Raw genomic sequence first — 27,562 nt, 5'->3', positions numbered from 1 at the left:
AGGGATCCCCCACCTTGAGAGCTACTGTGTCTGGCCTTCACCAGTTTTGTTTGTTTGTTTTCGGTCACCAGCCTGGAGTGCAGTGGCGCCATCTCAGCTCACTGCAACCTCCGCTTCCTGGGTTCAAGCAATTCTCTGCCTCCACCTACCAAGTAATTGGGATTACAGGTGCCCACCACCACGCCCAGCTAATTTATTTGTATTTATTTGTGTTTTTTTTTTTTTTGATACAAAGTCTCTGTCACTCAAGTTGGAGTGCAATGGTACAATCTAGGCTCACGGCAACCTCTGCCGCCCGAGTTCAAGAGATTCTCCTGCCTCAGCCTCCTGAGTAGCTGAGATTACAGGCAACTGCCATCACATCCGGCTAATTTTTGTAGTTTTAGTAGAGATGGGGTTTCACCATCTTGGCCAGGCTGGTCTTAAACTCCTGACCTTGTGATCCACCTGCCTCAGCCTCACAGAGTGCTGGGATTACAGGCAAGAGCCACCGCGCCTGGCCAAGATCAAGTTTTTAACTCAGAATGTACCCAAGGTAGAATGGAAAAGTGAAGATGACATAAGGCATTACGGTGATGTGTCAAAATCTGGAAGAACTAAATTCATTAGCCAGATTAAACACTAGTAGAACTTTTTAACAACTTTATTTATTTATTTTTTTTCTGTGATGGAGTCTTGCTCTGTTGCCAGGCAGGAGTGCAGTGGCACAATCTCATCTCACTGCAACCTCTGCTTCCTGGGTTCAAGCGATTATCCTGCCTTAGCTTCCCGAGTAGCTGGCAGGCGCACACCACCACACCCAGCTAATTTTTTTGTATTTTTAGTAGAGACCGGGTTTCACCATGTTGACCAGGGTGGTCTGAATCTCTTGACCTTGTGATCCGCCTGCCTTGGTCTCCCAAAGTGGTGGGATTATAGGCGTAAACCACCACAGCAGGCTGAAACTTTTATAATCATCCATTACTACCTCTTGAAGCCAACCAGAGACCAAGAATGAATGAATGAAGCTTTATCCCTGAAACTCTGAAGTTATACTATCTTGAATTTCTATAGCACTTTAAAAATTTTCACAGAACCCTTTTAATCCTGACAATAAATTTCAATTGAATAAATAAACTAATGAGATTATATGATTATTATTATTTTTGGAGACAGAGAATTGCTCTGTCTACTAAACAGTAGTAGAACCTATTTAAATATTTATTTATTTATTTATTCGAGATGGAGTCTTGCTCTGTCACCAAGCAGGAGTGCAGTGGCCCAATCTCAGTAATGAGATTATGTGATTATTAATATTATTTTATATTATGTTATATTAATATAATAATGTTATATTAATATAACATAATAATATAATATAATAATGTAATATAATATATAATATGCATTATATATTATAATAATGTAATATATTATACATTATTACATTATTATAATATGTATTATTTTACATTATTACATTATTATAATAATAATGCAATAATGTATAATAATACATATTATAATAATGTAATATATTATACATTATTACATTATTATAATATGTATTATTATACATTATTGCATTATTACATTATTATAATAATAATGCCAGCTGGGCATGGTGACACGTGCCTGTATTCTGAGCTACTCAGGAGGCTGAGGCAGGAGAATCACTTGCAGGAGAAGGTTGCAGTGAGCCAAGATTGTGCCAGTGCACTCCACCGTGCTCAACCCATATCTAAATTTTTAAATACAAAATCTACTGTAAACTGCAGGTATTGACCCAATAACTGGTGAGATTAGTGCTTTTAGCCAGGCACGGTGGCTTACGCCTATAGTCTCAGCACTTTGGGAAGCTGAGGCAGGTGCATCACAAGGTTAGGAGTTCCAGATCAACCTGGCCAACAAGGTGAAACCGCATTTCTACTAAAAATACAAAAATTAGTGGGGTGTGATTGTGGGCACCTGTAATCCCAGCTTCTCAGAAGGCTGAGGCAGGAGAATTGCTTAAACCCAGGAGGCAAGGGTTGCAGGGATTCGAGACCACACCACTGCACTCCAGCCTGGGCAAAAGAGTAAGACTCTTTCTCTCTCAAAAAAAAAAATTTAGTGCTTTTGTAAAATAAGGGGTGCTTCATTCTGCAGAAAAACTTTCAGAAATTCCAGGACTGCTCCATTTGTTTTATTTGCATAACCTTCAAGGGCAGAGCCAAGGCAACTCTGAGAACCCCAAGGTGATCAGTCAGGTGATGGCAATACTTTGCCTGTAAATCCCCTAAAACAAGGCAGAAAGTTTCTATTTAGGCTGTACACAATAGGAAATATTTAAAATGTCAATGGCTCTTTTTCCTCACAAACCAATGTGTTAGTTTAGATTTTAGGTTTAAAGAGTCCTCTGGAGCTGCTGGACTCAGTGGCACATACCTGTAATCCCAGCACTTTGGGAGGCTGAGCCAGGTGGATCACTTGAGGTCAGGAGTTCAAGACTAGCCTGGTCTACAGGGTGAAACTCCATCTCTACTAGAAATACAAAAATTAGCTGGGCATGAAGGTGGGCGCCAATAGTACCAGCTACTGGGGAGGCTGAGGCAGGAGAATCACTTGAATCCAGGAGGTGGAGGTTGTAGTGAGCCAAGATCACGCCATTGCACTCCAGCCTGGGCAACAAGAGTGAAACTCTGTCTCAAAAAATAAAAAAAATAGTCCTATGGAGCCTCCTTCAAAGTTTAGTCACTTACAATTTGCCCATTGTACCCATTTTGCTATGTATGAAAATTGGTCCTATATGTACCTTGAATAATTTTCTTGTTGAATGACATTGCTCTCTTATCTTCTAGAGTACAACTTTTCCAATGGTGTCTTTCATCAGCATTTCAGATGACAAATAATAACTTCTCATTTCATTCTGTAACCAAAAGTTAGTAAAGTTTATTTATTTATTTATTTATTTTTGAGACGGAGTTTCGCTCTTGTACCCAGGCTGGAGTGCAATGGTGCGATCTCGGCTGACCGCAACCTCTGCCTCCTGGGTTCAGGCAATTCTCCTGCCTCAGCCCCCTGAGTAGCTGGGATTACAGGCACACGCCACCATGCCCAGCTAATTTTTTATATTTTTAGTAGAGACGGAGTTTCACCATGTTGACCAGGATGGTCTCGATCTCTTGACCTCGTGATCCACCCACCTTGGCCCCCCAAAGTGCTGGGATTACAGGCATTAGCCACCGCGCCCAGCTATTTATTAATATTTTTATAATTTTTTTTTTGTAGAGACCGGGTTTCACCATGTCAGTTAGGATGGTCTCAATCTCTTGACCTCATGATCTGCCCACCTCAGCCTTCCAATTGCTGGGAATACAGGCATGAGCCACCACACCTGGCCTAACTTTATAAAACTTATAAATAAACTTTATGGTGGTGCGCAGTGGCTCACGCCTGCAATCCCAGCACTTTGGGAGGCCAAGGCGGGTGAATCACCTGAGGTCAGGAGTTTGAGACCAGCTTGCCCAACATGAAGAAACCTTATCTCTATTAAATATACAAAAAATTAGCTGGGCATGGTGGTGCATGTCTGTAATCCTACCTACACGTGAGGCTGAGGCAGGAGAATCGCTTGAACCTGGGAGGTGGAGGTTGCAGTGAGCCGAGATCGTGCCATTGCACTCCAGCCTGGGCAACAAGAGCGAAACTCTGCCTCAAACAAAAAAAGCTTTGTAAAGTTAAAAATTTCCTAGCAACACTTTGTAGTACAGACATTTTTTTTTTTTTTTGAGATGGAGTTTCGCTGTTGTTGCCCAGACTGGAGTGCAATGGCACGATCTCAGCTCACTGAAACCTCTGCCTTCTGGGTTCAAGCAATTCTCCTGCCTCAGCCTCCCGAGTAGCTGGGACTACAGGCGCGCACCACCATGCTCAGCTAATTTTTGTATTTTTAATAGAGACGGGGTTTCACCTTGTTGACCAGGATGGTCTCGATCTCTTGACCTCGTGATCCACCCACCTCGGCCTCCCAAAGTGCTGGGATTATAGGCGTGAACCACCGTGCCCGGCCCAGACATGATTTTTTTATTTTACTTATTTTATTTATTTTTGAGATGGAGTCTTGCTCTGTCACCAGGCAGTGGCGTGATCTTGGCTCACTACAGCCTCCAACTCCCTGGTTCAAGCTATTCTCCTGCCTCAGCCTCCCAAGTAGCTGGGATTGCAGGTGCCCACCACCTTGCCCAGCCTAATTTTTGTAGTTTTAGTCGAGACAGGGTTTCACCATTGAATGGCATTTTTTAAATGTGGGAAAAATCTGAGACTAGGGAGTCAGTAGAAATCCATTGCTTAACTTTCTTGCAGCAAGTTAGGTAAAATTCAACCTCTCAGTGATAATTAGTTATTTTCAAGGATGTATATGGAAAAATACTTTTAAAATTTTTTTGGAGACAGAGTCTTGCTTGGTTGCCCAGGCTGGAGTGCAGTGGCAGGATCTTGGCTCAGTGCAACCTCTGTCTCATGCCACACCTGGCTAACTGCTGTATTTTCAGTAGAGACACCATGTTAGCCAGGCTGGTCTCAAACTCCTGACCTCAGGCAATCTGCCCGAATCAGCCTATCAAAGTGCTGGGATTACGGGGCTGAGCCACCATGCCCCATCTGAAATAGAATTAAAAAAAAAAACTCCTTTGTCAGATGCTGTGGTGGATGCCTGTAATCCTAGCACTTTGGGAGGCTGAGGCATGTGGATCACTTGGGCCCAGGAATTCAAGAGCAGCTTTGGCAACAGGGTGAAATCTTATCTTTAGCAAAAATATAAAAAATTAGCCTGTCTTATAACCCGGTCTCAAAACAAACAAACAAACAAATAGAATGGAATAAAATAAATTAATTAATAAATGGATACAATAGAATAAAATTACATAAATAAATGATGGTCCTAATTATATTAAGAACTTTCCCCTAATGCTAGAACTGTTGCATTTTAGCCTGGTTCTTCAGTTCCAGCGGCCATCAACTTCTTGGTGTTACTCTATAATTTCTTTTTTTTTTTTTTTTTTGAGACAGAGTCTCACTCTGTCACCCAGGCTGGAGTGCAGTGGCCTGATTTCAGCTCACCAAAACTCACTTCCTGAGTTTGAGTGATTCTCATGCCTCGGCCTCCCAAATAGCCGGGATTACAGGCACCCCCCACCACACCTGGCTAATTTTTTGTATTTTTAGTAGAGACAGGGTTTCAACGTATTGGCCAGATTGGTCTTGAACTCCTGACCTCAAGCGATCCGCCTGCCTTGGCCTCCCAAAGTGCTGTGATTACAGGTGTGAGCCACCGCACCCAGCCTATTGTAGAATTTCTTTCTTTCTTTCTTTTTTTTTTTTTTTTTTTTGAGACAGAGTTTTGCTCTTGTTACCCAAGCTGGAGTGCAATGGCCTGATCTCGGCTCACTGCAACCTCCGTCTCCTGGGTTCAAGCAATTCTCCTGCCTCAGCCTCCCGAGTAGCTGGGTGGGCAGGCGTGCGCCACCATGCCCAGCTAATTTTTGTATTTTTAGTAGAGACGGGGTTTCACCATGTTAGCCAGGATGGTCTCGATATCTTGACCTTGTGATCCACCTGCCTCGGCCTCCCAAAGTGCTGGGATTATAGGTGTGAGCCACCCCGCCCGGCCTAGAATTTCTTTTGAGAATTTACTGACAGCAAAGATATGACTCCATATTTTTTTTATTTTTTACTTTTCTTATCAAATCAATGGTATTTCATTTCTTTTTGTTTCACTCTTTGTGATTTGTAGTGTATAGAACTAGCTAAGCAGCTTGTGTTCACTAGGATTTCAAAAAAGGAATACAATCAATTATAAATAGGAAATATAACTAATATCATTAGATGACTGCTGCAAATAAACCTATCTTAAGGGGCCGGGGGCAGGTGGATCATGAGGTCAAGAGATCGAGACCATCCTGGTCAACATGGTGAAACCCTGTCTATACTAAAAATACAAAAAATTAGCTGGGCATGGTGGCGCGTGTCAGTAATCCCAGCTACTCAGGAGGCTGAGGCAGGAGAATTGTCTGAACCCAGGAGGCAGAGGTTGCGGTGAGCCGAGATCGCGCCATTGCACTCCAGCCTGGGTAACAAGAGTGAAACTCGGTCTCAAAAAAAAAAAGCCTATCTTAATCCAAAATTTCTCAGAGCTTCAAAAATATTGTAAATGATCAAAATAGTTTTGAGGCCGGGTGCAGTGGCTCACGCCTATAATCCTAGCACCTTGGGAGGTTGAGATGGGCAGATCACCTGAGGTCAGGAGTTCGAAACCAGCTTGGCCAACATGACAAAATCCCATCTCTACTAAAAATACAAAAATTGGCCGGGTGCGGTGGCTCAAGCCTGTAATCCCAGCACTTTGGGAGGCCGAGGCAGGTGGATCACGAGGTCAAGAGATCGAGACCATCCTGGTCAACATGGTGAAAACCCGTCTCTACTAAAAATACAAAAAATTAGCTGGGCATGGTGGCGCGTGCCTGTAATCCCAGCTACTCAGGAGGCTGAGGCAGGAGAATTGGCTGAACCCAGGAGGCAGAGGTTGCAGTGAGCCGAGATCGCACCGTTTCACTCCAGCCGGGGTAACAAGAGCGAAACTCCGTCTCAAAAAAAAAAAAAAAAAAAAATACAAAAATTAGCCGGGAATAGTGGTGGGTGCCGGTAATCCCAGCTACTCTGGAGGTTGAGGCAGGACAATCGCTTGAACCCAGGAGGCGGAGGTTGCAGTGAGCCGAGGTTCTGCCACTGCACTCCAGCCTGGGTGAGAGAGCGACACTTCATCTCAAAAAAGAAAGAAAGAAGGAAGGAAGGAAGGAAAAAGAAAGAAAGAAGAAAGGAAGGAAGGAAGGAAGGAAGGAAGGAAGGAAGGAAGGAAGGAAGGAAGGAAGGAAGGAGAGAGGCCGTCGCGGTGGCTCACGCCTATAATCCCAGCACTTTGGGAGGCCAAGGCTGGTGGATCACAAGGTCAAGAGATCGAGACCATCCTGGTCAACGTGGTGAAACCCCGTCTCTACTAAAAATACAAAAATTAGCTGGGCATGGCGCCTGCGCCTGTAGTCCCAGCTACTCGGGAGGCTGAGGCAGGAGAATGGCTTGAACCGAGGAGATGGAGGTTGCGGTGAGCCGAGATCGCGCCATTGCATTCCAGCCTGGGTAACAAGAGTGAAACTCTGTCAGAAAGAAAGGAAGGAAGGAAGGAAGGAAGGAAGGAAGGAAGGAAGGAAGGAAGGAAGGAAGGAAGGAAGGAAGGAAGGAAGGAAAAGGAAGGAAGGAAGGAAAAGGAAGGAAGGAAGGAGAAAGAAAGAAGGAAAGAAAGAGAAAGAAAGTTTTGAAACTAAAAAAATGAGAAAAGAAGCCGGCGCGGTGGCTCACGCCTGTAATTCCAGCACTTTGGGAGGCCAAGGCGGGCGGATCACGAGGTCAGAAGATAGAGGCCAATATAGTGAAACTCCGTCTCCACTAAAAACACAAAAATCAGCTTGGTGTGGTGGCACACACCTATAATCCTAGCTACTCGGGAAGCTTAGGGAGGATAAGCGCTTGAATCCAGGAGGCAGAGGGAGATTGCAGTGAGTCGAGATCGCACCACTGGACTCCATTCTAGCAACACAGCGAGATTCCGTCTCAAAAAAAAAAAAAAAAAAAGAAGGAAAGAAAGGGGAATTAATTGTGCTAGGCTGTCTTTGAATGTCATGTTACAATGCGCCACTAGCTTTCTTAGGACATAATTATTGCATCTAGTATCTCACGGAAAACATACATTCCTGATACCAATAGCCTTTGAAAAGATAGTCTTTCAGTAGAGAGATCTGGAGATTTTAATTTGCGAGTTGTTTAACTGCTCAAATTAAAAAAGAAAATGCTGGTTTCCGCAGGGGAGCTGTAAGTTACTGGCCCGCAGTTTTAACAACCAGCAGCGTCAGGCCTGAGACAGCCCAGAGCAAAGACAGGACTAGCTTGAAAGAAATCTCGCGAGGCCCACGCATTGACCAATATTCGCGAGATTTCGATGCCCTGTCCTCTTCCTCCCTCTGGCAGGACCACGGTTTATCTCGCGAATTTTGGGAAGTTCCGTTGGGGAAGATGGCGGCGGCCTCGAGCACCCTTCTCTTCTTGTCGCCGGGGACTTCAGACTGATCCTTCCCGGGAAGAGTAGGGACTGCTGGTGCCCTGCGTCTCGGGATCCCGGGCCAACTTGTTTTCCCCGTTAGTGGCGGGGAAGGGCTTATCCCTTTGTGGCAGATCCAGGCTCTCCCCGCCTTCAGGATGAAAGCTCAGGGGGAAACCGAGGGTAAGTGACCGAGGGGGAAAGGAGGGGGCGGGACACAATTTGGGGAGCCGGTTTGTGAGAGGAGGTTCCTGCCAATGTCCGATAGGGGCCACTTTACGGGCATAGAGTCCAGGAGAGGGAATGTTTATGAGTTTTAGATTCTCACTATACCTTCCTTGGTGAATATAGAGCTCCGACTTTGGGGTGATGGGGACTCTCAACTTCTGTGAAGATTTCCTGATCGACTAGGGACAGTCGGTTGGGCCTCAGGGCACTTTTGGCTTAAAGTGGTGGGAGACCGGGCCAGTGAATACAAAACCAGCTTACATCTCGTTCCAGAAGAGACGTCTGAGTAAATACAGGGCTGTGGGTAAACGTACTGGAGGATATTTTGGCATAAATGAAATGATTAGGTCCTTATATTTATTAGCAGCCAGCAGTTCCCTACAATGTCAAGTGTTCAGATCCCGTGCTATTGTGTGTTTTTAAACTGCACTGAATTTCATTTTTTTTTCCCTTTCTTTTATTGACTGAACTAAGAACTGCAGAAAAACAAACTTTTCTGTGGAACTTTACTAAGATTCTCTAAAGTTCCACACTCCAGTATAGATGCTTCCTTAGCATTTTGGGCATAGTTCTGTTGATACAGTGAGCTGTATTATTGTTTGTTTATCTTTTTCAATTTACTCTGAGCTTTGCAGATTAGGGACCTTGCCTGATTAATTTTTGTATAGTTTCTGGCACGTAATAGTTGCTCAAAAAATAAGCGTTGACGTAAATAGTCGCTCAAAAAATGTCTGAGCATTGAAGTAAAGTTACCTATCAGCAGGTTTCTCAAGGACAACAAGAAGTATGTTTTGGAGGAGAGGTCAAAAGGTGGGGCCGGGTGCAGTGACTCACATCTGTAATCCCAGAACTTTAGGAGGCTGAGGCTGGAGGATCCCTTGAGCCCAGAAGTTAGAGACCAGCCTGGGCAACATAGTGAGACCCTCTCTCTACAAAAACATAAAAAAATTGGCTGGGCGTGAGGGCCTGTAATCCCAGCACTTTGGGAGGCCAAGGCAGGTGGATCACCTGAGGTCAGGAATTCAAGACCAGCCTGGCCAATATGGTGAAACGCCATCTCTACTAAAAATACAATATTAGCTGGTCATGGTGGCTTGTCTGTAATCTCAGCTACTTGAGAGGCTGAGGCAGGAAAATCACTCAAACCCAGGAGGTGGAGGTTGCATTGAGTCAAGATTTTGCCACTGCACTTCAGTCTGGGCAATGAAAGTGAAACTTCATTTCAAAAATAAATAAATAAATAAATAAATAAATAAAAAATTAGGGCCAGGCAGTGGTTCAAGCCTGTAATCCCAGCATTTTGGGAGGCCGAAGCAGGAGGGTCACTTGAGCCCATGAGTTGGAGACCAGCCTGGACAACATGGCAAAACCCTGTTTCTACAACAGATACAAAAATTAGCTGAGCGTGGTGACACAAGCCAGTAGTCTAGCTACTTGGGAGGCTGCGGTAGGCAGATTACCTGAATCCTGTAGGTCAAGACTCCGGTGAGCCAGGATTATGTTATTGCACTCCAACCTGGGTGACAGAGTGAGACCCTGTCTCAAAAAAAAAAGGAAAATTAGCTATAGTGCCAGCTACTCTGAAGGCTGAGCTGGGAGGATCACTTCATCCTGGACCTTGGGAGATCGAGGCTGCAATAGGCTATGATTGTGCCAGTAGTGCACTCAAGCCTTAGCTACTGAGTAAGACTGTCCTTTTTTTTTTTTTTTTTTGAGACAGTTTCACTCTTGTTGCCCAGGCTGGAGTGCAATGATGTAATCTCAGTTTCCTGCAACCTCTGCCTCCTGGGTTCAAGTGATTCTTCTTAGCCTCCCAAGTAGCTGGGATTAGAGGCATGCACCACCACACTTGATAATTTTATATTTTTAGTAGAGAAGGGGCTTCCAAAGTGCCAGGATTACAGGCGTGAGCCACTTAGCAGAGCCTGGCTATTTTTTTCTTTTAAAGTGGTGGGATCTTGTTACGTTGCCCCAGCTGTAGTTGAACTCCCCAGCTCAAGTATTCTTCCACATTGGCCTCCCAAAGTGCTAGCTAGGATTATAGGTGTGAGCCACAATGTCTGGCTTCCCCAGCACTTTTTTTTTAATTGAGATGGAGTGTCACTCTGTCACCCAGGCTGGAGTGCAGTGCTGTGATCTTGGCTCACTGCAACCTCCACCTCCGGATTCAAGCGATTCTCCTGCCTCAGTCTCCTGAGTAGCTGGGTTTACAGGCGCCCACCACCATGCCCGGCTAATTTTTATATTGTTAGTAGAGATGGGGTTTCACCATGTTGGCCAGGCTGGTCTAGATCTCCTGACCTAAGGTGATCCACCTGCCTTAGCCTCCCAAAATGCTGTGATTACAGATGTTAGCCACCATACCCAGCCCTCCCCAGCGCTTTTAATAGTGTTTGAGGCCAGGCATGGTGGCTCACACCTGTAATCCCAAAACGGGGAGGCTGAGGTGGGTGGATCACCTGAGTTCAGGAGTTGGAGACCAGCCTGTCCAACATGGTGAAATCTCGTGTTTACTAAAAATACAAAATTAGCTGGGTGTGGCAAGGTGCATGCCTGTAATCCCAGCTACTCCAGAGGCTGAGGCAGGAGATTCAGTTGAACCTGAGAGGTGGCGGTTTCCTTGAGCCAAGATCACGCCATTGCACTCCAACCTGGACAAGAAACACCATCTCATTAAAAAAAAAAAAAAATGTTTGAATGAATGTCTTTTTTTTTTTTTAGTACAAACCGGGACTTGCTGTGTTGCCAGGGCTGGTCTCAAACTCCCGGGCTTAAACTCCTGAGCGATTCTTCCACCTAAGTCTCCCAAAGCGTTGGGGTTATAGGCGTGAGCCATGGTGCGCTCTTTTTTATTTCTTTCATTGTTTTTCTGTCTCTCTCTATCTCCCTCTCCATCTCTCTCTCCCCCTCCGCACTCTCGCTCTCTCTCTCTTTCTTATTTTTCTTTTCTTTTACTTATTTATTTATTTAAATAAAAGACGGGGTTTCACCGTGTTGGTCAGGCTGGTCTTGAACTCCCGACCTCAGGTGATCTGCCCGCCTTGGCCTCCAAAGTACTTGGACCGATGGCTCCCTCTACCATGGGATCCGAATGAATGTCTTAGAATAAAGATGGAAATTGGCAGAAATGTATCCAGAACTATAAATTGGCTAAAACAGTCCCTAAAGTAGTTTTCCAGAAGACGAGGGCATTGTAGGAAGGATTTTGAATCTTTTTTTTTTTTTTTTGAGATATTGTCTCGCTCTATTGCCTAGGTTGGTGTGCAGTGGCGCAGTCTTGGCTCACTGAAACCTTTTCTTCCCGGGTTCAAGCAATTCTTCTGCCTCAGCCTCCGGAGTAGCTGGGATTACAGTCATGTGCCACCACGCCTGACTAATTTTTTTGTATTTTTAGTAGAGATGGTATTTCACTATTTTGGCTGGGCTGGTCTTGAACTCCTGACCTTGTGATCCACCAGCCTCAGCCTCCCAAACTGCTGGGATTACAGGTGGAGCCACTGTGCCCAAACAGGATTTTGAATCTTGATTTAGAAGATCTCATCCTCACTGCCTTGACTCTGATTGACTGATCTCCTATTCACCTTTATTTTTGGAGTCTTTTTCTTTTTTTTTGAGAAGGGGTTTCACTCTTATTACCCAGGCTGGAGTGCAATGGTGCGATCTGGGCTCACCGCAACCTCCGTCTCCTGGGATCAGGCAATTCTCCTGCCTCAGTCTCCTGAGTAGCTGGGATTACAGGCACGCGTCACCATGTCCAGCTAATTTTTTGTATTTTTTTTTTTTTTTTTAGTAGAGACGGGTTTTCACCATGTTGACCAGGATGGTCTCTATCTTTTGACCTCGTGATCCACCCACCTTGGCCTCCCTAAGTGCTGGGATTATAGGCGTGAGCCACCGCGCCTGGCTTTTTTTTCTTCTTTCTTAGAGTCTTTTTTTTTTTTTTGGTCACTCATGCTGGGGTGTAGTGCCACTATCTCCTCTGCTTACTGCAATCTCCACCTCTTGGGTTCAAGCGATTCTCCTGCCTCAGCCTCCCAAGCAGCTGTTATGACAGGCACCCACCACCATGCCTGGTTAATATTTTTGTATTTTTAGTAGAGACAGTGTCTCGCCACGTTGGCCAAGCTGGTTGGTCTGGAATTCCTGACCTCAAATGATCCCCCTGCCTTGGCCTCCCAAAGTGCTGGGATTATAGGTGTGAGCCATTGTGCCTTGCCTTGTCAGCTTTCTTCTTCTTTTTTTTTTTAATTTTGAGACTGGGTCTCCGTCTGTCACCCAGGCTGGAGTGTAGTGATGTGATCTGGAGTGTAGAGCGTGCAGAGGTTCATTGCAACCTCTGCTTTGCCACCTGGGCTCAAGCGATCCTTCCACCTCAGACTCCTGAATGGCTGGGACCAAGAAATTACCTGGGCATGCTGGGAAGTGAGCCAGTACGCCCAGCTAGTTTCTTATATTTTTGGTAGAGATGGAATTTCACCATGTTGTCCAGGCTAGTCTCTAACTACTGAGGTCAACTGATTCACTCACCTTGGCCTCCCAAATTACTGAGATTTCAGGTGCAAGCCACTGTGCTGGCCTTGTCAACTTTCAGTACCAACATCACCTGTCACTTTTGCTGTAATCTCCCCACAACTAATATTGAACTTATCTTCCTTTGAACTTCTCAATAGTAGTATGTCTCTGCTTTTAAGAGCATTTCTCAGTTTGTGTTGTGTGATGGTTGTTTCCACATTAACTTACTCACATCTCACGGATGTCATCTTAGGCATATTGTGTTTTTCTCTTTTTTTTTTTTTGAGATGGAGTTTCGCTCTTGTTACCCAGGCTGGAGTGCAATGGCGTGATCTCGGCTCACCGCAACCTCTGCCTCCTGGGTTCATGCAATTCTCCTCCCTCAGCCTCCTGAGTAGCTGGGATTACAGGCACCCACCACCATGCCCAGCTACTTTTTTGTATTTTTAGTAGAGACGGGGTTTCACCATGTTGACCAGGATGGTCTCGATCTTTTGACCTCGTGATCCACCCGCCTCGGCCTCCCAAAGTGCTGGGATTACAGGCGTGAGCCACCACGCCTGGCCAGCATATTGTGTTTTTCATCTTCAGTGGTCCATAGCACAGGTCCTTGCTCATACTGGAGCTTAGGAGGTTCAATCACATGCTTAGTTCAGAAGCCAGTCTTCTCTTTCTTAGAAATGCATACTTTGGTTATTGACCTGTTTCTTTCTTGTTCATAAAATTTTATTTTGAATTTAAGTAGGAAAAATATGAATGGTGATTAGAACCTGTTTTCTTTTTCTTTTTTTGAGACAGGGTCTTGCTCTGTCATTCCAGCTGGAGTGCAGTGGCTCTATCATAACTCACTGAAGCCTCGACCTCCTGGGCTCAGGTCATCCTCCCACCTCAATCTCCTGCGTAGCCGGGCGCGGTGGCTCACGCCTGTAATCCCAGCACTTTGGGAGGCTGAGGCGGGTGGATCACGAAGTCAAGAGATCGAGACCAAACCCCGTCTCTACTAAAAATACAAAAAATTAGCTGGGCATGGTGGCGTGCGCCTGTAATGGCAGCTACTCAGGAGGCTGAGGCAGGAGAATTGCCTGAACCCAGGAGGCGGAGGTTGCGGTGAGCTGAGATCGCGCCATTGTACTACAGCCTGAGTAACAAGAGCGAAACTCCGTCTCAAAAAAAAAAATCTCCTGAGGAGCTGGGACTACAGGTGCATGCCCACACGCCAGCTTTTTTTTTTTTTTTTATGTCACCCAGGCTAGAGTGGAGTGGTGCGATCTTGGCTCACTGCAACCTCTGCCTGAGCAGTGGCTTACACCTGTAATCCCAGCACCTTGGGAGGTGGAGGTGGGTGGATCACCTGAGGTCAGGAGTTCGAAACCAGCCTGGCCAACATGATAAAACCCTGTCTCTACTAAAATACAAAAATTAGGCTGGGTGCGGAGGCTCATGCCTATAAACCTAGCACTTTGGGAGGCCAAGGTGGGCGGATCACCAGGTCAGGAGTTTGAGACCAGCCTGATCAACATGATGTCTCTACTATAAATACAAAAATTAGCCGGGCATGGTGGTGGGTGCCTGTAATCTCAGCTACTCAGGAGGCCGAGGCAGGAGAACTGCTTATTTTTTGTAATTCTTGTAGAGATGGGGTTTCACCATGTTTTGCAGGCTGGTTTGAAACTCCTAGCCTCAAGTGATCCACCTGCCTCGGCCTCCCAAAGTGCTGGGAATACAGGCATGAGCCACTGTGCCTGGCCAGACCTTGTCATACTTTTTTTTTTTGAGACGGAGTTTCGCTCTTGTTACCTAGTCTGTAGTGCAATGGCGTGATCTCGGCTCACCGCAACCTCTGCCTCCTGGGTTCAGGCAATTCTCCTGCCTCAGCCTCCTGAGTAGCTGGGATTACAGGCACGCGCCACCATGCCCAGCTAATTTTTTGTATTTTTAGTAGAGACAGGGTTTCACCATGTTGACCAGGATGGTCTCGATCTCTTGACCTCGTGATCCACCCGCCTCGGCCTCCGAAAGTGCTGGGATTACAGGCTTGAGCCACCGCTCCTGGCCTGGTCATACTTTTAAACTGATCTCTTAAAATTGTGTTAAAAAATTAAGGAAGTCAGTATTAACGCATTGAAAACCGGCTAACCATGGTAAGGCCATGTTCTAATGTTTGTGCTACCCATATTGTGCAGCAGATTTCATGCATATCTTGAAATGACTTTGTCACTAAATTGTAGGCTTGTTAATGAAACATGATTAGGGTTTTTGTTTTTTTTTTTTTTTGGTTTTCATTAAACATTTGGATAGAGGCTGAGCATGGTGGCCCTTGATTCTAATCCCAGCACATTGGGAGGCCAGTGTAGGAAGATTACTTGAGCCCAGGAGTTTAAGACCAACCTGGGCAAAATAAGGAAAGTTTTTTTTTGTTGAGACAGAGTCTCGCTCTGTTGCCAGGCTCACTGTATAGCTAGCTGGGACTATAGGCATGCGCCACCATGCCTAGCTAATTTTTGTATTATTATTATTATTTTTTGAGATGGAGTCTCACTCTGTTGCCAGGCTAGAGTGCAGTGGTGTGATCTCAGCTCTGCAAACTGACTGCAAACTCTGCCCGGTCAATTTTTGTATTTTTAGTAGAGATTGGGTTTCACCATGTTGGTCAGGATGGTCTCGATCTCTTGACATTGTGATCCACCTGCCTTGGCCACCCAAAGTGATGGGATTACAGGCATGAGCCAATGTACCCCACGGTGGTTCAGTTCTGTAGTCCCTGCTGCTCTGGAGGATCACAAGTCTGGGAGGCAGACTGTGTAATGAGCCAAAATCATGCCACTCATTCCAGCCTGGACAACAGAGCGAGACTGTCCTAAAAGAAAAAAAAAAAAGAAAAGTGGCTGGGCATGGTGGTTTACCCCTTTAATCCCAGCACTTTGGGAGGCAGAGGTGGGCAGATCACCTGAGGTTCGGAACTTGAGACTAGCCTGACTGACATGGAGAAACCCCATTTCTACTAAAAATACCAAATTAGCTGGGTATGGTAGCGCATGCCTGTACTTGCAGCTACTCAGGAGGCTGAGGCAGGAGAATCACTTGAATCTGGGAGGTGGACGTTTCAATAAGCCGAGATCGCACCATTGCACTCCAGCCTGGGCAGCACAAGTGAAACTCCGTCTCAAAAAAAAAAAAAAGTCTGGAAAGAAAATAGTCCAGCTGGCTGGGCATGGTGGCTCATGCCTGTAATCCCTGTACTTTGGGAGGCTGAGGAGGGTGGATCACCTGAGGTCAGGAGTTTGAGATCTTGACCAACATGGAGAAACCCTGTATCTATTAAAAATACAAAATTAGTTGGGCTTGGTGGCACATGCCTATAATCCCAGCTACTCGGGAGGCAGAGATAGGAGAATTGCTTGAACCCAGGAGCCGATATCGTGCCATTGCACTCCATCCTGGGCAAAAAGAGCAAAACTTTGTCCCCCTTCCCCCCAAAAGAAAAGAAAGTCCAGATGTATGGTGTTCCTTACATTAGACCCATAATTTGTGTGTCATCTTGCCATTAAAAATGTCTTTTGGCTGGGTGTGGTAGCTCACACCTGTAATCCAAGCACTTTGGGAGGCTGAGGCAGATGGATCACCTGAGGTCATGAGTTTAAGATAAGCCTGGGCAACAAGGTGAAACCCTGTCTCTACTAAAATACAAAAATTAGCTGGGCATCGTGGTGTGTGCCTGTAGTTCCAGCTACTTGGAAGGCTGAGGCAGGAGAATTGCCTGGGCCCAGGAAGCAGAGGTTGTAGTGAGCCGAGATTGCACCACTGCACTCCTCCAGCCTGGACAGAGTGAGACTCTGTCTCCAAAAAAAAAAAAAAAAAATCTTCTGTGGATGTTTTGAAGTAAAATGATTTGCAAAACGTTTTAACTGAATTCTTACTGAGATGAAGTGTGGGAATTTATTTTGCAAGAAAAACTGGATGGTCTTGACAGAACAGTTACTAATATGATGTTTTCTGATTTAAATTGTAGAGTCGGAAAAGCTGAGTAAGATGAGTTCTCTCTTGGAACGGCTCCATGCAAAATTTAACCAAAATAGGCCTTGGAGTGAAACCATTAAGCTTGTGCGTCAAGTCATGGTAAGGATTGTGGTAAAGTGGGTAAGGTGTTTTGCTTAGATAATTATTCTTTTTTTTTTTTTTGAGACAGAGTCTCGCTCTGTCACTAGGCCAGAGTGCAGTGGCTCAGTCTTGGCTCACTGCAACCTCTGCCTCCCAGGTTCAAGCGATTCTCCTGCCTCGGCCTCCTGAGTAGTTGGGATTATAGGCATGTGCCACCAAGCCCAGCTACTTTTTGTATTTTTAGTAGAGACGGGGTTTCACTATGTTGGCCAGGCTGGTCTCAAACTCTTGACCTCTTGATCCACCTGCCTAAGCCTCCCAAAGTGCTGGGAATACAGGCATGAGCCATCATGCCCAGCCAGATAATTATTCTTAATATGCTAAGCTCCCCAGTTAGATGTGTTCAAACTGTCTTTAGTTTTATTTATTATAAAAATCTGAATACATAGTGGTCTCGATGTTAGAAATCTATTGTATCTATATACAGATTGAATATCCCTTATCTGAAATGCTTGGGACCAGAAGTGTTTTAGATTTTGGGATATTTGCAGATATATAATGAGATATCTTGGGGATGGGACCCATGTCTAAACACAGAATTTATTTGTTTTATAAACACCTTATAGACATAGCCTGAAGGTAATTTTATACAGTATATTTAATAATATATTTAATAGTTTTGTGCATGAAACCAAATTTTGACTGCATTTTGACCTTGACCTATTATATGAGGTCAGGTGTGAAATCTTTTGTGGCATTATTGTGAATGCTCAAAATTTCAGATTTTGGAGCATTTCAGATTTTTGATTTTCAGATTAGATATGCTCAGCTTGTACTAGAGAAGTTTTTGATTCATTCTCTTTTTTTAAGACAGGGTCTTACTTTGTCACCCAGGCTCAAGTGCAGTGGCACAATCATGGTCCACTGCAGCCTCGACTTCCCAGTCTCAGGTGGTTTTCCCAACTCAGCTTCCTAGTCTCTGGGATAGTAGGTGCATGCCACCATGTCTGTCTAGGCTTTTTTTTTTTTTTTTTTTGAGATGGAGTCTCACTCTGTCACCAGACTGGAGTGTGGTGGCTCAATCTCTGCTCACTACAACCTCTGCCTCCCGGGTTCAGGTGATTCCCTTGTTTCGGCCTCTTGAGTAGCTGGGACTACAGGCTCGCATCACCACACCTGGCTAAGTTTTTTGTATTTTAGTAGAGACAGGGCTTCACCATGTTAGCCAGGATGGTCTTGATCTCCTGACCTTGTGATCTGCCCGCCTCAGCCTCCCAAAGTGCTGAGATTACAGGCGTGAGCCACTGCACTCAGTCTGATTGATTTTTTTTTTTTTTTTGAGACAGAGTTTCACTGTTGTTGCCCAGGCTGGAGTACAGTGGCATGATCTCGGCTCACCACAACCTCTGCCTCCTGAGTTCAAGTGATTCTTCTGCCTCAGCCTCCAAAGTAGCTGGGAACACAGGCACGTGCCACCATGCCCGGCTAATTTTGTATTTTTAGTAGAGACAGGGTTTCTCCATGTTGGTCAGGCTGTTCTTAAACTCTGGACCTCAGGTGATCCACCTCCCTCAGCCTCCCAAAGTGCTGGGATTACAGGCGTGAGCCACCGCACACAGCTGATTGATTCTTAATATCGGTGAACTCTGGGTTTTCACCAGTTCACTGTCAACCTTTTTCTCTACAGTATTACTTCTCCATCCTAAGTCATTCACCAGTATAGGGATCCCTTAGCTGGTAAGTAGAAGATGGGGAATTAGGGAATATGTGATGGCTAATCTCAGAGCTGGGTATTAAAAAAAAGTTCATCCAACGCCAGACGAGGTGGCTCATACCTGTTATCCCAGCACTTTGGGAGGCCAAGGTGGCCAGATCACCTGAGGTCAGGAGTTCCAGACTAGCCTGACCAACAAGTGAAACCCTGTCTCTACTAAAATTACAAAAATTAGCTGGACGTGGTGACGTTCACCTATAATCCCAGCTACTTGGGAGACTGAGGATGGAGAATCTCTTGAACCCAGGAGGTGGAGGTTGCAGTGAGCCGAGATCTCACCATTGCACTCCAGCCTGGGCAACAGAGGGAGACTCTGTTTCAAAAAAAAAAAAGAAAAAGCATCCATATGATTCCAGTGGTCGTCAATTAATATAGGAAAACATTACTCCTATTTTTTGACCTGGGCAGTGGTTATGTGGGTGTGTTCACTTTTTGTTCTTGTCATGTGTGGTTTGTATTCTTTCCTTGATTTATTATACTTCTTTGAAAGTACCTTCCCCTCTTCATAAAATTTTACTTGAGGCTGTGTGTGGTGGCTCATGCCTGTAATCATAGCACGTTGGGAGCCTGAGGTGGGCAGATTGCTTGAGGCCAGGAGTTCAAGAACAGTGTGGCCAACATAGGGAAACCTTGTATCTGCTAAAAATGCCAAAATTAGCTGGGTGTGATGGGGCATGCCTGTAATCCCACCTACTCTGGAGGCTGAGGGAGGAGAATCACTTGAACCTGGGAGGCGGAGGTTGCAGTAAGCCAAGATCATACCACTGCAATCCAGCCTGGGTGAAAGAGCGAGACTCCATCTGAAAAAAAAATTGTTTTTTACTTTGGATCCAGAATAAGTTCAGTTTGGTAGATTTGTTAGTATTTAAATGATCAATCAGTATAGAACTAGCAGAACTGAATTTGCTGTCAAAAGTCTGTATTTTGGGCCCTACTCTGGTACTTACTGTGTAACTTTGGACAAATTATTTATTCATCTTAGGTCTTAGTTTTCTCATCTGGGAAACAGAGGCACATAATACCAGCTTGCTTTTCCACATAATTTTGTTGTAAAGATTGAACACGGTAATGGATGTCAAAATATCATGTTGCTGAAAGATTTCTGTTAAGTGTAAATTTTATAGACGGCTGTGTATCTTCTGGCTCAGGATTGTATGTAATAAAGGTATTTTTGTTGTGGGTGTTAGTTGAGACGGAGTTTCACTCTTGTTGTCCAGGCTGGAATGTAATGTTGGGATCTCGGCTCATTGCAACCTCTGCCTCCCAGGTTCAAGCGATCCTCCTGCCTCAGTCTCCAGAGTAGCTGGGATTATAGGTGCCCACCACCATGCCTGGCTAATTTTTTGTATTTCTTGTAGACGGAGTTTCACCATGTTGGCCAGGCTTGTCTTGAACTCTTGACCTCAGGTGATCTGCCCGCTGTGGCCTCCCAAAGTGCTGGGATTGCAAGCATGAGCCATGGTGCCTGGCCCAGGTTGTCATTTTTATTCCTTAAGGCAACCAAATTCTAGTTTGAAATATGATCTGTGGCTGGGCACAGTGGCTCATGCCTGGGCAACAGAGCAAGACTATGTGACAAAAAAAAAAAAAAAAAGAAAGAAATAGGTTCTGTGAATGATACTGTCATTAGAGAGACTGTGAGATAGAGGGATTCCAGGTGGCTACTAAGGCCCTCTCTTGGGGTGCCACTGTCTTGATTTGGTCACCTTGACTTTCCTTGTCTACTTCTCAGTTTCAAAGATTCAGAAACCTAATTTTATTGATACCTCAAGATTTTAAAGAGTTTTCAACAACTGACATATTAGCCAAATCTCGGAAATTAACATGTATGTCAGAATGTTTGTTTGCTTATTTATTTATTTATTTATTTATTTATACAGAGCTTTGTTCTTTTTGCCCTGGCTGGAGTTCAATGGCACGATCTCAGCTCACTGCAACCTCTACCTCCCAGGGTCAAGCAATTCTCCTACCTCTGCCTCCTGAGTAGCTGAGATTACAGACGTGCAACACCACGCCTGGCTAATTTTGTATTTTCAGTAGACATGAGTTTCACATGTTCGTCAGGCTGGTCTCGAACTCCTGACCTCAGATGATCCACCTGCCTTGGCCTCCCAAAGTGCTGGGATTACAGGTGTGAGCCACCACACCTGGCCAGAATGCCTGTTTTATTTATTATTTATTTATTTTGAGATGGAGTTTCGCTCTTGTTACCCAGGCTGGAGTGCAATGGCGCGATGTCGGCTCACTGCAACCTCCGCCTCCTGGGTTCAAGCAATTCTCCTGCCTCAGTCTCCCGAGTAGCTGGGACTACAGGCACGCACCACCATGCCCAGCTAATTTTTGTATTTTTAGTTGACCAGGATGGTCTCGATCTCTTGACCTCGTGATCCGCCCGCCTCGGCCTCCCAAAGTGCTGGGATTATAGGTGTGAGCCACCACGCCCGGCCTGACTGTTCTTATACCATAAAACTGTTCATATTTTTGGGGACTGGAATGTTTTCCAAAGAGAAACTTCTTTGCTGTATAGGGTTAGGAACACAATGCTAGGTTTTTTGTTCTTTGGACATCCCATTTCTGGACTACATATTCTGTTTCTTCTGTGTGTGTGTGTGTTTTGTTGTTTTTTTGAGATGGAGTCTCCCTCTGTTGCCAGGCTGGAATGCAGTGGCGCGACCTTGGCTCACTGTAGCCTCCGCCTTCTGGTTTAAGTGTTCTCCTGCCTCAGCCTCCTGAGAAGCTGCGACTATAGGTGCCCACCACTATGCCCAGCTAATTTTTGTATTTTTAGTAGAGACGGGCTTTCACCATGTTGACCAGGATGGTCTCAATCTCTTGACCTCATGATCCAGCTGCCTCGGCCTCCCAAAGTGCTCGGATTACAGGCCTGAACCACTGCACCTGGCCTACATGCTCTGTTTCTTTAGAGTCAATCTTGTTTTCCTAAAATTTGGTTGCATTTCTCAGATTACATGCAAATCACCTTGTTAAATTTGTACACTACCAAATTTCCCGAGACGTCTCATTTAACTGTTTATATCTTAGAATGTAGTCCTTTCCACAGGAGGCAGATATCATCTGTTACATTTTGTTTTCTTGTTGTAGATCTGGAAATATGTTTTTCTTTTTCTTTTTTCCTTTTAACTAAATAGAGACAGGATCTCTCTATCTTGCCTTGGCTGGTCTCAAACTCCTGGGCTCAAGTGATTCTCCAGCCCTGGCCTCCCAATGTGCTAGAATTACAGGCATGAGCCATGTACCTGGCTGAAGAATACCTTTCTCTACACTTATATATATGGATTTTTCTTGCTGTGGCTAGTCTACAAAGTCTGTGTACTATTATAGCATCTATAGACTATCCTAAAATATTACTACTCGGATAATGTGTATGTTTACCCAAAACACTGTTGGCTTGCTTAATTTTCACCTCAAATGTTTTCCCACTTGACACAGGAGAAGAGGGTTGTGATGAGTTCTGGAGGGCATCAGCATTTGGTCAGCTGTTTGGAGACATTGCAGAAGGCTCTCAAAGGTTTGTCAACACTTGAAATATGCTGATTTCACAAAACCCCCAGTTTAAGAAGGACTGTTTTATACTTAGACTAGAAATGTAAATTGAGGTAGGTCAATTTTATATACTAGTTATTGCTGTTGCTTTCATATATGGAGTTGGAATGAGCTTTTTGCTAAAGCTTGAAACATTTGTTTTCGATCCTGTTTTGTAGGCTAAGAGATTTAAAAGAAATTTAAAAGATAAATGATGAAGGGTAATAAAGATACTTGGGGGAAGTTCTGTTTTTTCTTCACATTTTTTTTTTTTTGAGATGGAGTCTCAGTGTGTTGCCCAGGCTTACACACAATGGTGTGATCTCGGCTCACTGCAACCTCCTCCCCTTGGGTTCACCTGCCTCAGCCTCCTGAGTGATTACAGGTGCCCACCACTACGCCCAGCTAATTTTGTGTGTGTGTTTTTGGTAGAGATGGGGTTTCACCATGTTGGTCAGGCTGGTCTCAAACTCCCGATCTCAGGTGATCTGCCTGCCTCAGCCTCCCAGTGTGCTGGGATTATAGGCATGAGCCACCGCGCCTGGCTCTTCACATGCTCTTTTTTGATTAATCTCCATAAGAAAATGGACATTTTTTTTTTTCTGAGACACAGTCTCGCTCCGTCACCCAGGCTGGAGTGCAGTGGTGCAATCTCTGCTCACTGCAATCTTTGCCTCCGCCTCCTGGGTTCCAACAATTCTCCTGCCTCACCCTCCTGAGTAGCTGGGACTACAGGAGCGTGCCACCATGCCCAGCTAATTTTTTGTATTTTTAGTAGAGATAGAGTTTCACCATGTCAGTCAGGATGGTCTTGATCTCTTGATTTCATGATCCGCCTGCCTCAGCCTCCCAATGTGCTGAGATTACAGGCATGAGCCACCACGCCTGGCCAGAAGATGGACATTTTTTTTTTTTTTTTTTTGAGATGGAGTTTCGCTGTTGTTACCCAGACTGGAGTGCAATGGCACGATCTCAGCTCACCGCAACCTCTGCCTTCTGGGTTCAAGGAATTCTCCTGCCTCAGCCTCCCAAGTAGCTGGGACTACAGGCGCGCACCACCATGCCCAGCTAATTTTTGTATTTTTAGTAGAGATGGGGTTTCACCTTGTTGACCAGGATGGTCTCGATCTCTTGACCTCGTGATCCACCCGTCTCGGCCTCCCAAAGTGCTGGCATTATAGGCGTGAGCCACCACGCCTGGCCTGGACATTTTAATTGTAAAAATATTTTCACGATGTTTATGGAGCGAATTTCCAGGAAAGCAAATGTAAAATGTAAGTTGTGAGCTTGATTATTCATGCTTACACTGACTAATTCTGTTATTATTATTATTATTTTGAGATGAAGTCTCACTGTTGCCCAGGCTGGAGTGTGTGGTGCGATCTTGGCTTACTGCAACCTCCTCCCGGGTTCAAGCAGTCCTCCTGCCTCAGCCTCCCCAGTAGCTTGTGACTACAGATGCATGCCACCATGCCTGGCTAATTTTTTGTATTTTTAGTAGGGATTGGGTTTCACCAGGTTGGCCAGGATGGTCTCGAACTCCTGCCCTCAGGTGATCTGCCTGCCAAAGCTTCCCAAAGTGCTGGGATTATAGGCATGAGCCACTGCGCCCGGCCGACTAATTCTATTTTTTGGGAATAATGATAGTAAAAAACAGCTTTTACTTTGATCCCCCACAGATGGCCCTAATTCAGCTGAGTATTTTGTGTTTTTTTTTTTGAATTGGAGTCTCATTCTGTTGCCCAGACTAGAGTACAGTGGCGCCATCTTGGCTGACTGCAATCACCATCTCCTGGGTTCAAGCTATTCTCCTGCCTCAGCCTTCTGAGTAGCTGGTATTACAGGCGCACACCACCACGCCAAGCTAATTTTTGTATTTTTAGTAGAGAGGGGGTTTCACCATGTTGGTCAGGCTGGTCTTGAACTCCTGACCTTGTGATCTGCCTTCCTTGGCCTCCCAAAGTGCTGGGATTACAGGCGTGAGCCACCGTACCTGGTGGTTTTTGTTTTTTTTTTTTAATTGTGGTAAAATATACATAACATTTACTGTTTTCACTGTTTCTTAGTGTATAGTTCAGTAGCATTAAGTACATTCATATTGTATCATCATCACCACTGTCCATCTCTAAAACTTTATTCATCTTCCCAAGCTTACATTGTACAAGTAATGTTTCATTCCTGCCTTCCCCTAGTCCCTGGCAGCCACCATTCTACTTTCTGTCTTTATAAATTTGACTACTCTGTATACCTGATATAAGTGGAATCATACAATATTTGCCCTTTTGTGACTGGCTTATTTTGCTTAACATAATGTCTTCAGGGTTCATCCATGTTGAAGCATTTGTTAGAATTTCTTTTTATGGGCCGGGCACGGTGGCTCACGCCTGTAATCCCAGCATTTTGGGAGGCCGAGGCGGGTGGATCATGAGGTCAAGAAATTGAGACCATCCTGGTCAACATGGTGAAACCCCGTCTCTACTAAAAATACAGAAAATTAGCTGGGCACGGTGGCGCGCGCCTGTAATCCCAGCTACTCAGGAGGCTGAGACAGGAGATTGCCTGAACCCAGGAGGCGGAGGTAGAGGTGAGCCGAGATCCCGCCATTGCACTCCAGCCTGGGTAACAACAGCGAAACTCCGTCTCAAAAAAAAAAAAAGTATTTCTTTTTTTTCGACAGCCTTAATTCTGTCTGTCTGGAAAAAAAAAAGAATTTCTTTTTTTTAAGGTTGAAAAATATCCTCTAAGCCAGGCCCGGTGGCTCACGCCTATAATCCCAGCACTTTGGGGGACTGAGGCAGGTGGATCACGAGGTCAAGAGATCGAGACCATCCTGGTCAACAAGGTGAAACCCCGTCTCTACTAAAAATACAAAAATTAGCTGGGCATGGTGGTGCGTGCCTGTAGTCCCAGCTACTCGGGAGGCTGAGGCGGGAGAATTGCTTGAACCCAGGAGGTGGAGGTTGCAGTGAGCTGAGATCGTGCCATTGTACTGCAGTCTGGGTAACAACAGTGAAACTCCGTCTCAAAAAAAAAAAAGAAAAGAAATACTCTTCTCTCTCTATATATATTTTGTTTATACATTCATCTGCTAGTGGACATTTGGGTTGTTTTAACCTGTTGACTGTTGTGATTAATGCTGTTGTTAATGTTGAGTATTTGTTTTTATGTTCATTTTTATGTTAATCTTCCTTGTTCTGTGATTAGCAGATAAATGTGTCTTAAGTTAAAGGCAACTTGTTCCACATAAGGAGTAATGGTAACAGGAGTGGAGAAAGATTAATTTTTCAAATAGATCTTTTTTCTTGACCTTTAGTGCTGCATAGGCCACAGCTAAGCTTTACCAATGAACTTTGTGCAAATTACAAACATTCGAACTACTGAATATGTTTATGGCTTTGGAAGGTTGGATCTTTCTGTCTTTGAAGAATATCATTTAAGTTATTTGAAGCATTCTTTGTGACTTCCTTTTTTCATCCTTTCATAGTAACATCTTTACCAGCAATGACTGATCGTTTGGAGTCCATAGCAAGACAGAATGGGTAAGTAGTCTTTCTTTAGGCAGAAATGTTTAACCTAGTGTTAACTTTGGGTGGCTTTATTTATGTGTCTTCTATTAATTTTTGTTTTGATTTGTTCTTGCTAGACTGGGCTCTCATCTCAGTGCCAGTGGCACTGAATGTTACATCACGTCAGATATGTTCTATGTGGAAGTGCAGTTAGATCCTGCAGGACAGCTTTGTGATGTAAAAGTGGCTCACCATGGGGAGAATCCTGTGGTATGTGTTGTTGATATTTCACTGGAATCTGTGGGGTTTACTTAGGGACATTAATTTTAAAATTAATTGTTGGGGTTTATATAGCTTGGGTTTAGGTTTTTTTCATGAGCCACTGTAGAGATGATGTGATGGGCTACAAAATCAACAGCTATAAAATGGAATTTAGAAAACATGAGTCCCATCTCTGACATCATCCAAGGGCTTTGACAAATGGAAACACAATAGGAACCCTTTTCTTTTTCTCTTTCTTTTTTTTTTTTCCTTTGAGGCACAGTCTCATTCTGTCACCCAGGCTGGATTGCAGTGACATGATCTCGGCTCACTGCAATCTTCGCCTCCTGGATTCAAGCTATTCTCCTGCCCCAGCCTCCCGAGTAGCTGGGATTACAGGTGCGTGCCACCATGCCTGGCTAATTTTCGTATTTTTAGTAGAGACGGGGTTTCCCTATGTTGGTCAGGCTGGGCTCGAACTCCTGACCTCAAGTGATCTGCCCACCTCAGCCTCCCAAAGTGCTGGCATTACAGGCCTGAGCCACTGCGCCTGGCAGGAACCCTTTTAATTTCATATCAACAAACATGAGCCGCAATTGAACAATAGGTGGTGGGGATATAGAAATAAATAACTCGGTTCCTACCTTCAAATAAATTATAATCAAGGACAGATAATCTGAAAAATTATGTAATAGAGATGAATGTAAAATGTTTGTAGCCAGACAATTTGATATAAATTCCATCTATGGCATTACAGAGTTCCTAATGTTTTAAGCAAGCTACTGAAAGTTGATTCCTTTAAAAACTATTTCATATGCTTTGACTTTATATTTCTCACCCTAATCCTGTGGTTCACTAAGTAGGAAGAACATGCTTAAAATATTTTAATATGAGGACCATCTGTAGTTATAATGATTTTATTGTAAAGCATGTGCTATAGAAAAAGAGAAAGGCTTTTGATATCTTCAAATGTGCTAAAGTAGTTTTAATATAATTTTTTTGATTTCAGAGCTGTCCAGAGCTTGTACAACAGCTAAGGTGAGCAAATAACATTGATATTCCTTGATTTTGACAGACAGTGCTGTTCTTCACAGCTGGGTTTTTTTTTTTCTTTTTGAGACAGAGTCTACATTGTCGCCTGGGCTGGAGTTATAATGGCATGATCTCGGTTTACTGCAAGCTCCGCCTCCCAGGTTCACATGATTCTCCTGCCTCAGCCTCAGCCTGAGATTACAGGCATGCACCACCACACCCAGCTAATTTTTTGTGTTTTTAGTAGAGATGGGCCAAACTGGTCTCGAACCTGACCTTGTGATCCACCTGCCTTGCCTCCCAAAATGCTGGTATTACAGGCGTGAGCCACCGTACCCGGCCTCACAGCTAGGTTTTGAGACTGGTCAGAAGTTATTCTTCTTGGGAACAAGTTTGTTTTCTTGGGCAAAGATTTTTTAGAGTTTATACTTAATCACATTCTGAATTGACCTAGCATGGATTTCACTCTACTCTATCCCAGGGCTTCTTTTTCTTTTTTTT

The 27,562-nt window shown here is 44.5% G+C and overlaps 1 protein-coding gene across 5 annotated transcripts in view; it reads left to right on the top strand.

The window, feature by feature from the left end:
- Positions 1–8,062: 8,062 nt before the first annotated feature.
- MED1 (mediator complex subunit 1) overlaps positions 8,063–27,562 on the top strand; it is a 52,049-nt gene continuing 32,549 nt past the window's right edge. For 2 of the 5 annotated variants that reach the window (XM_078374318.1, XM_002748520.6), the window contains exons 1-6: positions 8,063–8,290; positions 16,857–16,963; positions 22,170–22,248; positions 25,747–25,801; positions 25,906–26,038; positions 27,039–27,067. In XM_078374318.1, coding sequence (XP_078230444.1) covers positions 8,266–8,290; positions 16,857–16,963; positions 22,170–22,248; positions 25,747–25,801; positions 25,906–26,038; positions 27,039–27,067 — 428 coding nt within the window. In that variant the 5' untranslated portion in view covers positions 8,063–8,265. Of the gene's footprint in view, positions 8,291–16,855; positions 16,964–22,169; positions 22,249–25,746; positions 25,802–25,905; positions 26,039–27,038; positions 27,068–27,562 lie in introns of those variants that run through there. The other 3 variants (XM_078374315.1, XM_078374316.1, XM_078374317.1) reach the window with 3 other exon arrangements.

This window comes from Callithrix jacchus, chromosome 5 (genome assembly GCF_049354715.1).
Source record: "Callithrix jacchus isolate 240 chromosome 5, calJac240_pri, whole genome shotgun sequence".
Lineage (NCBI taxonomy): Eukaryota > Metazoa > Chordata > Mammalia > Primates > Cebidae > Callithrix > Callithrix jacchus.
This window is presented reverse-complemented; position numbering and strand designations above follow the sequence as displayed.